The 14,619-nt window shown below is 40.1% G+C and overlaps 1 protein-coding gene across 1 annotated transcript in view; it reads right to left on the bottom strand.

Moving 5' to 3' along the window:
• Nucleotides 1–14,619, bottom strand: part of cacna1aa (calcium channel, voltage-dependent, P/Q type, alpha 1A subunit, a) — a 79,871-nt gene that overhangs the window by 9,415 nt on the left and 55,837 nt on the right. The window contains exons 35-46 of the mRNA XM_041973313.1: nt 13,373–13,489; nt 13,171–13,236; nt 12,830–12,927; nt 12,505–12,655; nt 12,200–12,327; nt 11,017–11,113; nt 5,601–5,706; nt 5,026–5,133; nt 4,035–4,138; nt 2,152–2,267; nt 1,900–2,032; nt 416–529 (exon numbers count right to left, since the gene is read on the bottom strand). Coding sequence (XP_041829247.1) covers nt 416–529; nt 1,900–2,032; nt 2,152–2,267; nt 4,035–4,138; nt 5,026–5,133; nt 5,601–5,706; nt 11,017–11,113; nt 12,200–12,327; nt 12,505–12,655; nt 12,830–12,927; nt 13,171–13,236; nt 13,373–13,489 — 1,338 coding nt within the window. The remainder of the gene's footprint in view (nt 1–415; nt 530–1,899; nt 2,033–2,151; nt 2,268–4,034; nt 4,139–5,025; nt 5,134–5,600; nt 5,707–11,016; nt 11,114–12,199; nt 12,328–12,504; nt 12,656–12,829; nt 12,928–13,170; nt 13,237–13,372; nt 13,490–14,619) is intronic.

Consider the following 14,619-nt stretch of genomic DNA (forward strand, 5'->3'; position numbering starts at 1 on the left):
CAAGACAAGCACGATTAATAACCTTCATGCAGCAGAGAAGATGAGAGGACATAAACAGAACGAGAGATCAGAACAGACAAAAGGTCTGACTTAGTCTTGCTCAGTCCTTTTAAAACCAAGCCCGGAGGCAACGATTGGGCAAAAATGTACATGTTTTAGTTTGAAGTATTGTGATTTTGATTGTGGAACATGCATATCAATGGAAATGCAAACCAAGTCATGCAAAAATAATTGCTTACTGTGTCCTTAATATTACTCCAAACTTTCAAGTCTGGATTTAAGTAACCACAGCAACAGCTCTTCGAGAAGTAAGTCAGACCTTTCCAAATGCAATCTCACCAAATAAAAAGAGATAGGGACCGAGACATGATGTGGGGAAATACAAAGACAGTGGAGAGGTGAGAATGCTGCTCACTTGGTTGTCGCCTGGGAGGCGGGGCATGGAAGCGGCCCTGCCGTGGCCTTCCATTGGTGGAAAGTGCTCAGTATCCGAGTAACCATCCTGTCCCATCTCTCTCATCTCTACCGTCTGTAAACAGAGCAGGAGAGCAGGAGATGGTGTGATTGGCTGCCATGAAAACTAACAGGAAGGAGGGGGGCAGGTGGAAATGTTTGTTATCCAAACAAAACAGACGGTCTCTGGGAGACAAATGTGAGTAGTGGGATAATTTAGTAAGCGTATGCACGATGAGGGACTACCTTAATTCTTTAAATGTAACTTTAGTTTCGAGGTGGGTAGATCTAAACAAGATAAGACTGCAAGTATTCTCCAAACAAAATCAAATCTGTGTTAGCGTGCACTGCTATTACAGGGACATGATCAAATGATAGTACTGGTCTGCTGCTGCACTGACACACTGTAGGGATAAGATGAGGTTATGTAGAAAGATCACTGCTTTGGCTGGTTAACTTCTACATACTGTAGTTAACCAGGCATCACCACCATGCAAATTTCCATTTAAAAAATGCAGCATTCTACCTTGTTTGGAGTAAACCTGAATCTTACAGCAAGGACTGTTGGATTGGCCAAGTTTTTCTTTGCCAAACTTCTGCTTAAAATGTAGGCGTGGCACTTTTTGGCTGTTGCATAGTCATTAAGTTCAAACCTCTCCAGACCTCTGCTGACTGATGTGGAAAGGTGGATATGTTAAGGTGCTGGCTGATAGTGAGACTGGTCAGTACTTCGAGGAGGTCTACAAACAGAGATGTTTAACTATATGAAAACAGAAGGATACTTTGAAGACAGAGGAAAGACAGAAATGCATTTAGGTGTAGTAAGAAAATTTAAAAATATAGAAGACTGTTAAGAGTCAGGTTGAAGAGGTTAACAAGATTTAACTGCTGAAGAATTAAGGTAAGAGAGTGGAGGAAATGAGAATGATCTAAAATTTAGGTAACAATGCAATAAGGATGGCGTGGGATGAGCACTGAACCGTATTTTTCACTTAATGGCTTCAATTTATGAAGCAGACAAATAAGAAAATACTTCTGAGATTGGCTGTGGAAAGTAACAGACACATGAAACAAAGTCAAAGCCCACACCAACAACAGATTGCTTTATTTATCAGTTTCATCTACAATGAAGGGGAGCACAAATCTGATGTCCCACAGGTTCATTTAATTAATGCAACATATAATGGTTATGACCAAGCAGGATGCTGCTGTCCATGGAAATGAAACTATAATCTTTAACCGTGTAAAGATCATTGTGTGTTTTACCAGTTAGTTGTCCTCTACTGTTCTTTGTAAGTTTGCTCAGTAGCAGTGACATGAAAGTAAAAGAAATATTTAATACTTTCTGATTCAAATTTTACACACAACAGGTCAGCATTTTGTCAGTATAGTGTGTGTTTTGATTGTGGTCTTGCTTGTGTGTGTATGTCTGTATGAGTTGTGTACCTGTGAGTTGGTCATGCTTCCCAGGCTGTCCTCAGCATGTCCTTCAGGGCTCCAGTTGCCAACCTTCTGGGACATCTCCCTGGCACGAGCTGTAACCCACGACTTGCTTTCTGGGATCCCGCCCTCCACCGGCCTTTGACACACACACACACACACACACACACAACAACAACACACACATCTTCCTGCTCTGATTTTCTTTTAACAAATCACTTCCTGTAAAGTGAAACATGCCAACAACATGGAACTCACAGGCTGTTCACAGTCTCTGTTCCATTAAGTGGAGGCAGGGCGTTGTTAAGTCCTGGACCCCCTTCCTGGGTGGGGGTAGGTGGCTCCACGCGCTGAAACAGTAATGGCGTTCGGTTCTGTTTGAGATATACAACATGGCCATCGCCAGCTATCAGGCAGACTGACAGGGAAAGAGGGGGGAGAAGGAGCAAAGCAGGAACAGAACAGGGGCTGTCGCCTAAAGCAAGGCCAGACAAACAAGATCATGGAAAAGAAATGAATGAAGGGCGAACTGTTGAGTAAGCGATGCCCCACAGCTAGCAGAAGAAAGAGAAAAGTGTGCATTCAGGGACCTATGAAGCAAGGTGGCTAAAGTAGAACCCATCTATTCAGTTCTGAGCTGGATGGAAGGGAATGATCAGTGATCATTTAATCTGATGACAAGTTCAATGAGGGGAAAAAAAGGCAAAAGAACAAAAATAGAAAAACAGTATGTTTCAATAAAACTGGAACTGATCAAGAATGGACTAATGAAACAAGGGATGGTTCAAAGAATGATTTAAAAAAACAAATTTGTTAGTCATTTGCTAAAGAAGTTGTACCAGAACTAGCTAATCACATTTCAGAATAATATGGATGCTGTTAACTTGTTAGATTTCCAAATGTTAAATGTCATCTGTCACATTGAAAATGACTAGTTTTAGAAAATGTCACTGCCTTGTTCCCTCAAACTTCATTAAATCTCCACACCTATATGCCTAAACACACAAGAATAATCGAACCGTCAACTTGAAGCAGAGATTGCTGTCATCTGTACTTTTTTTTTAGATAAACAGACAGTGCAGGAGTCTTTCTCGTTGTGTTGCTACAGCATGGTTAACCCAGTTCTGCTAAATCTAATGAAAAGACAGTGGTCCAAAAAGTGGCACATGGAATGAAAAGTCAGATGGTGGAGAATATGTACTATATGTGTTATAGAGTAAGTTAAAACGATAAAAAAGTGGTATACTGATGGTTTAGGGACATTTTGATAAGCATTGACCTGACCAGGTCTAGGACTAGGCTCCAGCACCCCATGACCCTGCACTGGATTAAGTGGGTATAGAAAATTATTGAATGAATGGATGGATGGATGATATGCATTTAAACTCATGTAATGAACAATGTAAATGAGTGTCTAGAGAGGCAGGCAAATATTTATGATCCAGCTACATAAACCTGTGAAGGACCATAACATTTTTATTCTGATACGTCTCTTCCACGTGAAAAATAATCAAATACAGCAACACTGATGTGGAGGGTGGTCCACTCCTTTAACAAATGACAGAATGCTTTTTAAGGGTAAGGGTCAGAGCTAGTATGCAGTGCTAACAGTCCAAGGTTACAAGCATGGGTAATGGGAGGTTAGCAGATGCAGCATCTTTGCAGACAGTCCATATACTAAAGAAGCCACTGAGAAGATTCCCATTTTGTTCAGGGGTAGGCACATTTGGGGCTGTGACAACACTTGAAGCCTATAAACCAATGTAAACTACTTTATTCTGCATTCATTTATTCATTTTATTTGTTTTTTTTAGGAGTTTGGTCATTTATTTCATCAACTATGCTTACATTTTTTCCTCCATTATGTCAATGCTGAAATTACTGCAACAAACTTTGCCACAAGATGGCAGCACTGTGTCTGCTGTTCAGCAAGTAACATGGCATATGGAGGTTGTGCTTAATGATGCTTTTTTTTTAGTGAACTGAATGGGGACTCCTCCCTGATCTTAACAGAGGCTGTCACAGCCCAGGCAAAGAGAAATGAAGCTACAGACCTGTACACTTTATTTGAGCACGTCAGTCTGCCTTTTATTTTCAGGAGTCAGATGCAGGCAGTGTGTTACTTTACAAGACTGCAGTACCTGCTCGTCACGAAGAGCCTGGGAGCGTTTGATCTTGCTCTGCCTGTAGTACTCCATGATCATCATGGCAGCATAGATTTTCCCCACAGTCAGGTCTGTTGCTGCTGAGAGAATGACAAGTTACCCTGCAGGATTAGACCCTTTGGTATGGACCCTGAGCGCAAGGAATGGCAGAGAAAGCTACGACATGCACACAAAGAAACATTTACACTCTCACACCCATCCCTCTTTCTCACACTTACACACACATACACACATTCACACACAATAACATAAAGCACATAGTCTTTTCACTGACAGATGAATAACAAAACAAACCCCAAAAATACTTTCATTATCATTTTCTTTCACTCAAATGATCAAGTAAAAACTAATTTGTATAGGGTTCATGCTTGGTATGCAATAACAAACAATACAAAATGCAGCCTCTCTGACATCTTTGGTGATGGCTGCAAAAATAAAATGCAATACAATATCAGTTTCCAAGGAATTTAATAGCAATAAATTACATGCATTACAACTAACTAGAGCCACTACTGTTGTAAGCTGTTGGTACTTGCTCAAATATGATTAAATTGTTGTTAAAATTACATTACACTACATCTAGTATACAGCAATGACTGGCCTGGAGTGAAAAGACGTCTATAGAGAGTTGATCTATAGTGGGGCACCCTCTGATTTTGGCACAAAGACTGGTGCTGGTTTTTATTATGCATGTGCATATCTGTCTTGTGTTAAACATGCAGCCTGTACTCATATCTTTAACATGAAGAAACATGTTTGTGTCTTTAGAGTTGAGGTTATGTGGGTTGTAGGTGTAGGGATGTGCCAGCTGATTCAGAGGGTGCTGCAGTGAGAGAGAGACAAGAGACACTGGCTGAGAGAAGCAGACCTTAGGTGGTGTGAAGTGAATCATCGTTGGAGCGCTGGGTGGCACGAGGTGGTTGAACCATCCACAAGTTTGTGCCAGAACCATCACTCTGAGACTTACACTTGTGTGGCGTAACCAGCAAATCCAGAGTCTTCTGGGAGAGGTTGGGCCAGATCGCCATCATCTCTTTCCTCAGCTCTGCATCCATCTGGTGCTTGTCAATACCACCTAGATATGTCATAAACAAAACCAACGCATGCACACACATGTAGGTACATACACAGATGCATGGATATATACATCAGCACCCAAGTACACACACATTCATACACATTAAGGTCGGTATAAAAAGGTAAAGAGAAGACATACAAACATAAAAACAGACAAAGAAAAAAATGTGTTTCATTAGTAACATAATAACACTTGATGATCAGTTTACTCAGCAAGTTCAAGTTAAAGTGCCAGCTTTTGATTCCTCAACATCCAAACATTCAACCTCACAAATTAGCAATATACGACAGATACTGGATGATCTTCTATACAAGCTACAGAAGGAAAAACAGAAAATAGTTGATGGTTTTCTAGGTATAGCAAAGAAACAGGAGACTGCACTAAGAGGGAGAAAGAGAAAAGGTCAAGAAAAGGTGATAATAATTAGACACGAGGGTGTCAAAGGGATTGCAAATCTTCCGTACCCTTGGCGATCTTGATATCCAACGCTGTGCGGATCAAAGCCATGAGAGTGGAGTTAAAGTGGACCGTGTTGTCATCGGCCACAGGCAGATCCATACGAAGCAGTCTCTGTGAGAAAGTCAATCAGGGTGAGCAATGAGAAAATTGGGAAACAAGTGGAGCGTACATGGAACCTCCAGGTGACAAGGGGGAAGGGTGCCAGGTTTGTGGCAGGAAGGGAAGCGAGGAGAGAGAAGGGAGGGGATCTGAAACTGAAGGAGCTGAATACAGCATCTACAGTCTCTCTGCCTGTAACGGCTCAGGTTAGACGTACCTTGTCAATTAGACATACTTGACTTTTGGTGCTGCAATGAGAACAAACTCATGGTAATTCACATATTTCAGTCTGTTTCATAAGAACGAACCTGTGAGTGCCAAGGTGGTTAATAAAGTTTTCATTTTTATTATTTGACTAACACACTCATTTGTTTCATAATTTTTACTCTTATCTTGTGATTACTGACATCTGAAAAACCTCACAGGTTGGATTAACATCTATTATTGAGCCGTCAATGGAAGGACAGGAGGACAGGCTGAGCAGCTGCTACTATTATTCAGAGCTCCCCCTAGAGGTTTGGAGGTTCACAATAAAACTAACAAAGACCAGATGATAAACCAATAAACCAAAAACAATTTAGGGATTGTTCTCAGGAAGGAAAATACTTTGTTTTTATATTTATTGGTTTGATCTTGTGCAGGTCTTGTTGACAATCAGTAGATTCAGACAAAAGAAAGACACACACCAACTCACAGCGCGATGTTCGTGCGTGTTTGGTGACCAAAGACGACAAGCGCAACCGGCAACAACTTAACATGCAGCATATCATGCACCCCCTCCACCCCACATTCTGATTAAATGCCTTAACTTTAATCCATCTTTCCCCAAATCCTTCTTGCACATCCCGCCCCCTCCATGCAGCATGCAGTGCTCACACAATATGCCTCACAGGACAAGCAGCTGTGCAGCTGTACAGATTGCATTCTCTGTTTGCAACACTGAAATGAGTTTGTGAGTTGTTTTAATGTGGTTATTATTGGAAGCAATACGAAATTTGATGGGGCTACGCTGAAATGATGGAACAACTTTCTCTTTGGCTTCTAGGTCTAATGTGTGAAAAATGGGAAAAGGCTTGGAGGGTTAGGTGAGAGAGCAGTGTTCTGTAGCAATAGAAAGAGGGAAAAAAGAGCAAAAGAAAAAGAAAAGAAAAGCTCACCATGGAGAGGTTATTTTGGTGCTAAAATGTGCTAATCATTTACCAACATAATCCTGATGAAAATGGGAAAAGTGAAAATATATATTTGTTATGCTAGAAAATAGATATAAGAACTGAAATGGAAACACTGAATGTAGAAACACAATAAAGGAAAATCAATAGTCCGTGAGTGGGGTGTGTAAAAAGAAGACCAAAAATAGAATAAACAAAGGCAGAACAATGCAATGAAAAAGAAAAAAAGGAAAGAAAATGTAAAGAAAGAAATATGACTATACTTTGTGCATGTATAAAGCAGTCCTGCCTGAAGGGCTCTGCTGTCTGTCTTCAGACAGGGAAGATCAAAAGTAAAAAAAAAACTAGATGGATCATTGTTCTGTGAACTGGTCAAAAGGACAAAGGTAGGGCTTGTATTTCCTGCTGACAGGGGAAGTAACATACACACAGGGATTTTCTGGAAAATTGTTCCAGTAATAATGATCAAGGGACATATTATCAGGTTAAACCATGCATTAAATGCATGTTACGTTTCTAGGCAGGGCATCTAAGGGTTTACATTTAACCTCTTTTCAGAAAGGATGCTTATAGTTTGAGGACAAAATAAAACCAGAGGAATAAGGAAAGAAAACAAATCTGAAATAAGAATGGATGCTGGCAAGGGTTACAGTAAAAATTAAATAATAAAAAGAGATTTAGAGAGTTTAAAACCTAGGTCAAATAGTTGCTGAGATGCTAATCATTATTTTAACCGTGCAACAGTTAAATAATAATAAAGGTAACATGTGATCTTGTCAATTATTTGAAACTCTGAAAGGAAAGTAGTACTGGGTCAATACTGTATTAATCTAACTCCAGTTTGCAACCCATTCAGTAAGCAACTCGAAATAATATTAAATGTCAGCACTATTTGTCCCAAGTTGCTGGAAAATAGAGGTTGGATAAAGCAATGACTGGGGATGGAATGACCCCATTGCCTACAGGCTGTTTGGCTTGCTGCCCCCCCTAGGCTCACAGTGATCTGCCAATGATTTCTCATGAGACTGTCATACTGGAACATATGGCAACATAAATGTGATAATCATTATTCTGTATGTTTTTATTTAGAAAACAGTGAATGTGAGATTTGTGTGTCTGTGTTGTTTTTGACAGACAGGGGTGCAGGTGGGAGGATGAAGTGATGTTTATTGGCCATGCAGAAGGCAGGTGAGGGTGTGTGTATGCTAGGGGAGGGGAGCAATATGCAGAGATGAAGGGGGCTGGAAACAGAATAGAACTGCATTGACGACAGAACCAAAGGACAAAGAGAAGATTGGACTTGCAGATAGAGAAGGCTGCTTGGGGGCTTTGAGCTGCTACATGAAGGGTGACAGAAAAAGAACTGCTTCTGTATAGCAACCAAAGGCTCTCTGAGGAAAACACATCACTGACACAAGCCCTTCTGCTCTCTCTACCATGAGAAATAACAGAAAATATCAATGTGTAGGTTGATATGACCTAATTCTGTGTGTGCATGTGTGAGTGTGTTTGTGTGTCTGCATCATCCACAGGATGGAACGAGTCAGAGGACGTAAGTCTGGCGGACCTTCCAAGCCCTGCTGCACATGCATGCTGTTGTGTAAGAGTGTGTTCGTTTAGCAGTATCTCCATGTGTGAAAAGTTCAGTGTTTCCAAGCATACATTAGGTGTTTATATAATTGCCGTAATCTGCATATTAACTACCATCTTTCCATTTGCAGAGTATGATGTTTGTTATGATGTGTACGACTTTTACATGTTTGTGAGCTTGTGCGCCCATCAGTGCAAACAAGCTGAGAAGGTCCCTCATTTTCGTCCCCTCCTGTGGATCCACAACCCTGCCTCAACCCTTTAAACTAACTGTCCTGCTACCTCTTAACGCACCACAGCACCACACAACGCCACAACACCAACCAGCCCGCCCCCACTTTCCACGAAAAGAAACAGAAATAGAACCAAAGAAACAATGACACTAAAGTTTACACCACGTTGAATGCTTAAATCCTTGGTCCCTCCCCCTTTTGTACACCCCCATGTCCCCACAACACCCATAGAAGGCTTGGTTAAAGATGGGGGCCTTTCTGACCTTGTAGGCCACCCGTGCTGGACACCTCTTCCCGAGGCCTAGTGGAGGACTCATATGCCTCAGCATGTCATACATTTCCCTGCAACTGATCCTGCCACTGCATCATCAGCCAGTGCCACCACCCCGTTAACAAAAATCACAAAAGGAGAGAGGCAAAGAGTGGTCGTAGTTAGAGCATAGAGGTAAAAAAGAGAGAAAAGGGTCTTCAGGGAGAAAGAGAGGGAAAATGACCCAAACAAAGTAAAATAATAGGCAGAAATACAAGGTCATTGGGCTTATTTCAGACTGTGGCCGTGTGGCTTTTCTCTATGTTGCAATATTCTCTCCCACTTTGTCATGACAAAAAAGAGAGGAAGAAAACAAGGGAGGCAACAAGAGGAAGCTGAGGATTGGAATTTCAGAAGTAAATATTCTCATTTGGGGATCTGAAGACAATTCTGTGCAAACAAATGTCCAGAAGAGTGCAAAAGTTTGGGTATACAGGGCATAAATTCTGTCAGAGTGAATAGCTAAGTGAATGAAAAGATTAAGTAAATTCCAAAATAAAAAAAAACATTAGATTTTATAAGACAATGCTTTAACATGTAAGCCTAGATTATTTTTTTTTCGACTTATTTGTTTTACAGTTTAAAAAAAAATGTAAAGGAGCCAAAGCAAAAGTCTTTTACTTCTTGTTTGGAAGGATTTTAACCTGTTTGAGCTGCCATGAGATTCCTGGTCATCTTGCATGTGCTACAAAACAGCTTGAGATTGTGGGACTTTTAAAAGTTCAACAAGTTTAGATGCTCATTTAGATCATTGTTTTCTTGTAGAAGTAATTCACATTTCATTTTCAGATTTACAGATGTTTGGTTTCAGGATTTCCTGGTATTTATGTGATTATATTCTTACCTATAACAGTCTAATGCTCCCATGACATTAGCTAAAATACAAGCCCAAAGTATGATCCATGCACTTCTGTGCTTAACAGCTGAATATGTTTTATTTTCCTGACAGTGACAGACCCCTAACCTTCATTTATTTAAATTTATTCATTAGTTATAATTTTCTCATTAGTTAAAATTTTCATTAGTTAGGATTATTAATTATGATTTTCTCAGAGCAATTGGCTTCAGTTTGGGGAAAACTATGGCCATAGCAGCTGGGAGAAAGATCAGGGAGGGAGAGAGGAAGTGCAGAAAATCTAAGATCATAAATCTCTTTTGAATATTGACATTTTCCTTTTATTCCTTCAAGTGAAATTATACAGTATCAGATATCAGACAGAATCAACTTTTTATAACTTGTTATCAACTTGACGGAGTGGATTAAAGAAACAAGATAAGATACTGAAGGAGTTACTTAAAACGATGGCGAGAATAATTCTCTTTAAATTAAAAAAAATATTTACCATTATCTATGCCGTTTGGAGATCAGTTCATCATCCATTCACATAAAAACCCACAGTAACAGAATTTTTGACCACTTGCACCACAACTTTTGCATGTTTTCGTGTATTAAGTATGTCAGTTAGAGTGTGAGCGTTTTCACAGAAGAGCAGGGCGGAGCTTGACAGCAGGCAGAAAGCTGCACCTGCTCGGATGAGAGAGGGGAGAAAGAGGAAGGGGAATGTCAATGCAGTTTCTGTCTTTCCCCCAACCCCCCAAAATACTAAGAACAATGCAACACTACAGTTGGCAACCGTAGCTTGCTACATCATAGCCATGGCTCCACAGCAAGCAAAAGGAAAAAAAAATAGATATTCAAAAGAAGAAGAAGAAGAAAAAAAAGAATAATCAATTTAACAATGTGGCATAACTTCTTAATGTGTTTTAAATTTCACTTTGTGCATTTCACATGCTTCTCTGGGTGTCTGCATTGTCCCGCACATTCTCTCAGCAGTTCAGAATGCAAGTTGATAATGGTTGAACAGAAGTTGTAGGTTGAAATGAAAATTTAAAAAAATAAATAAGAATAGAAAAAAGAAAGAAAAAAACTAAACAAGAAAACAAAGCAGCATTCACTCCATTCCTGGATGCTGTGGCTAGCAAGTGTGATTGAGAGGTTTCATTTGAATGGAAGTCAAACCTTGCAGGCCACCCTATGGGGGCATTTCTTGCCTAAGCCGAGAGGCGGGTCGATAACTCGTAATAAACTGTACATGTCCTTATAATGTATGCGCCCGCTGCAAGAAGAATACAGGGGAGTTAAACACACACATCAACAGGAAAAACAAATCACACACACACACACACACACACAAATCCAGAAAGAAGAGAGGACATTGGGAGGAAGAGCACAAGATTGACAAGAAGATCACAATATCTGAAAATACTTCACAAGATTGTAAAACTGACTCTTAAATTCACACAGTAACACATACTTCACTGCATGGCACATTCTGTCAAATGTGGCCATTCGGACTGGCAACACTCCACTTTCCTAAATCCTCTTCATTGGTTTCCTTTGCCTCTTGACTGGATGTGTGCACAATATAATTTAAGGAATTGTACTGAGACTTGTGCCTGGTAATTGCTTGATGGCTGCTTGTGGTACTCAGATTCCCTCCCTCTTAAATACATGTTTGGTGTTTGGTGTCTTTGTTTCTGGTTTAGTGTTCCCTGTACATGCACAATCAATGTCAGATTAAAGGATAAAAAGGTCTTTGTTGTCATGTCTATCTCTCTCATTAGCCAGGAGAATCAAAACTTTCTCAGCTACCTTATGTATGTTTACAGCAAATTTGGTTATGTTTAATCCTGCAATTCTCTGTTATTTTCTCGTGTCTACATTAGACATTGACACTGTAGGGAGGTTTTCCTTGGAGTGTAGATGTTGCCACATTAAGTTTTTGGCAGGATATTCCAGTGGGGTGGGGGTTTAGGAATGGGTGAAGGATATATTAAGACAGTTTACACTGGAGGGAGGGATGAGGAGTAGGGAGGGGGTTGTACGGTGTGGCAGAGATAACCAGATGCCCGATGAGGTTATACTCAGATCCATTACAGACCCCTTGAAGCTCTTTTATTAGAGTATCACTTTGTTTTTAACTAGGTTAAGCCGGTGTTTTGTTCATTGCTGATTTTCACTTCATCATTAAAAAAGGCATGTGCAGATGTTTACTAGATAGGAAAATTGTCTGTTAGGTTGAAGTGTCTGCTGGCGTTGCCTCTCTCTGCGTGAGCAAGAATGTTAGAGCAACCTCACAAACAGAAAAACATATGAGGAATTTGATGTTTTTGCAGTTGATTGTGTGCACATTAGCACTCACCAGGCGGCTGGATCATATTCCGCCCATATCCTGACATACTCATCCAGGTGATGAGGTCCCAGAATGGATGAATCTCTAGTCAGGTACTCAAAGTTGTCCATGATGACGGCTACAAACAGATTCAGCATCTGCACACATGAACACAAAACATAAAAATGAAGCATTTAATGTGACAAGCAGGTATTCAGAATTGTAATTTATGAATGTCTGCAAAATATTTGTAGACTGAGATGCAGTTGAAATGTAGTATGCTTTCAGCTTTTTGCAAAATACTGATGGTGTGAAATTATGAAGCATGTACTCACCAAGAACGAACAGAAGAAGATGAAGGAGACAAAATAGAGGTAGGCAACCTGGCTGCCACACTCTGGCTCTGTATTCCCTGACAGGGGGTCACACTCCTTACCCCCGAGACACGCCAGCATGATCTCATGCCACGCCTCTCCTGTTGCACTCCTACAGACGCACAAAAAGATTAATTTATCTATTAACATCTATCTTTTCACAAAGTTTGTCAAAAGACTTAACTGGAAGGTAATTCAGACACTAAATATTTGATTAGAGGAAAATACACAATGATGTGCATAAGGTATGTCGTACAAATATGTATGTAAACACACATAGACACACCTAAAGAGAAGCATCAGAGCCTGTACGAAGGTCCTGAAGTTGTTGTGCTGGTTGATAGCACTCTCTCCATCTTCTTCAATTGCTATATTCCCAAACAGCTGTCAACAAAAGAAAATCAAATTATTATTGAGTTTAAGTAGCTACCATCAAGAAACCAATTATGTTTTGTTACTGTTTTAAAATTTCCCTCCTCCTTTCATCATGCACCAAATCCTAATGACCATTATCACCATCCTCACGCTCCCTTCTCTAGTCTTCTCTTCATCTTACTTATACTATAAAACATATTTAATGCATCCCACAAGCTCTGTAGTAATTCTTAGGCTCACACTCTCACCCACCTGCATCCCAATGATGGCATAGATGAAAAACAGCATGGCAATGAGGAGGCAAACATAAGGCAGTGCCTGAGGAGAGACACATTAATCATTACATATTAAGCCAGTATTGAGTTTTGATATTTAAAATAAATGTATGTGTGTGGACAACAGATGTGGATGCAAATGTTTTTTTATGTGTTGGGCTGTATGATAGGGCAGAAACCTTGAAAGACTGAACAAAGGTCCAGAGCAGGATCCTGATAGTTTCTCCCTGCCTCAGTAGCTTGATGAGACGAGCTGCCCTGAACAGCCTTAGGAAACTTAGGTTGATGAAATTATCCTGCAGCACAGCCACATCATGACCAGAGATAAAGATGGATGGGGACATTGAAGATAGAAAAGGGAAAAGGAAATAGAAGTGGAAGGTGACAGAGAGGAAGAATGAGGATTTGGGGTTGGAATAAAATGAAACAGCAGTTAGTTGCACTTCAAAGTGTGCAAAAAAAATTGTTTTACAACAAACCAAACATAAATTGGGGAAGGAACAAATCAGTCAAACTCAAACTGAAAGAGTCAAACTCATACAAATGAAATAATCAGGAGTCAGACAAGTCAAAGCAAACCAAACTCAAAATCAGCAAGGCTCCAACAAGCTTTTCATATCCAGTAGGTTAGACAAAACAATGCAACACAGGGGGAAGGAGACCATCCAAATCTAACTAGTTTCATCCAATTGGTCACTACATAATTACTAATTGTGCTAGGAGAGGTGAGTAGTTTGAGTGCAGGGAGGTCAGGACATTTTCTTGGAAGGACAACCAAATGCACCAATTCTCTCAAGGACAAATATGCATTTTTTTTTCAAATGCAGCAACCCCACAGCATGCAGATGCAAACTAAGGCAAGCAATTCTAACAGCAGATTATGTATCATCCAAAGGGGCTGGCTGGAAAATGTCACATGACTTACTGTAGCGATGTGACAGTCAAAGAAGAAAATCAAAAGTCATTACATCTTAGGTTTCCTCTGTTTGGTCAAAACATTTTTAGATGCTTCTGCCCATAAAGATGAGCAGATACATCCCTTTTTGTTGCAAACAAAAGATGATTTTTACTCTTATCACTTTTGATTTTCACTTATACAACAATTACACTTACAATATGTATTCTTCAACTGTTTATCACAGTAGAGAACAAAAGGTTGCAGTTAGAGGCAAGGTGTATAAAAGGAACTGGCAGCAGCACATGCAGGTTCCATTTACTATACAGCATACTACAGCGTTCTGTGTGTGCCTTGTGAAAATAAAAGGTTCTTGCCAAAGACATGCAAGGGTCATCATGCATCACTTATTCTTTCTGCCAGTGGCAAAGCTTTGAACTCACTCAGTTGTCTGTGGAAACACTCTACCAGTCACTGTCATATGTGTGGGTGAGTATGTGTTCATTGTATGCTTGTATGATGAAAGAACTA

The sequence above is a fragment of the Melanotaenia boesemani genome, chromosome 2 (genome assembly GCF_017639745.1).
Source record: "Melanotaenia boesemani isolate fMelBoe1 chromosome 2, fMelBoe1.pri, whole genome shotgun sequence".
Classification (NCBI taxonomy): Eukaryota; Metazoa; Chordata; class Actinopteri; order Atheriniformes; family Melanotaeniidae; genus Melanotaenia; species Melanotaenia boesemani.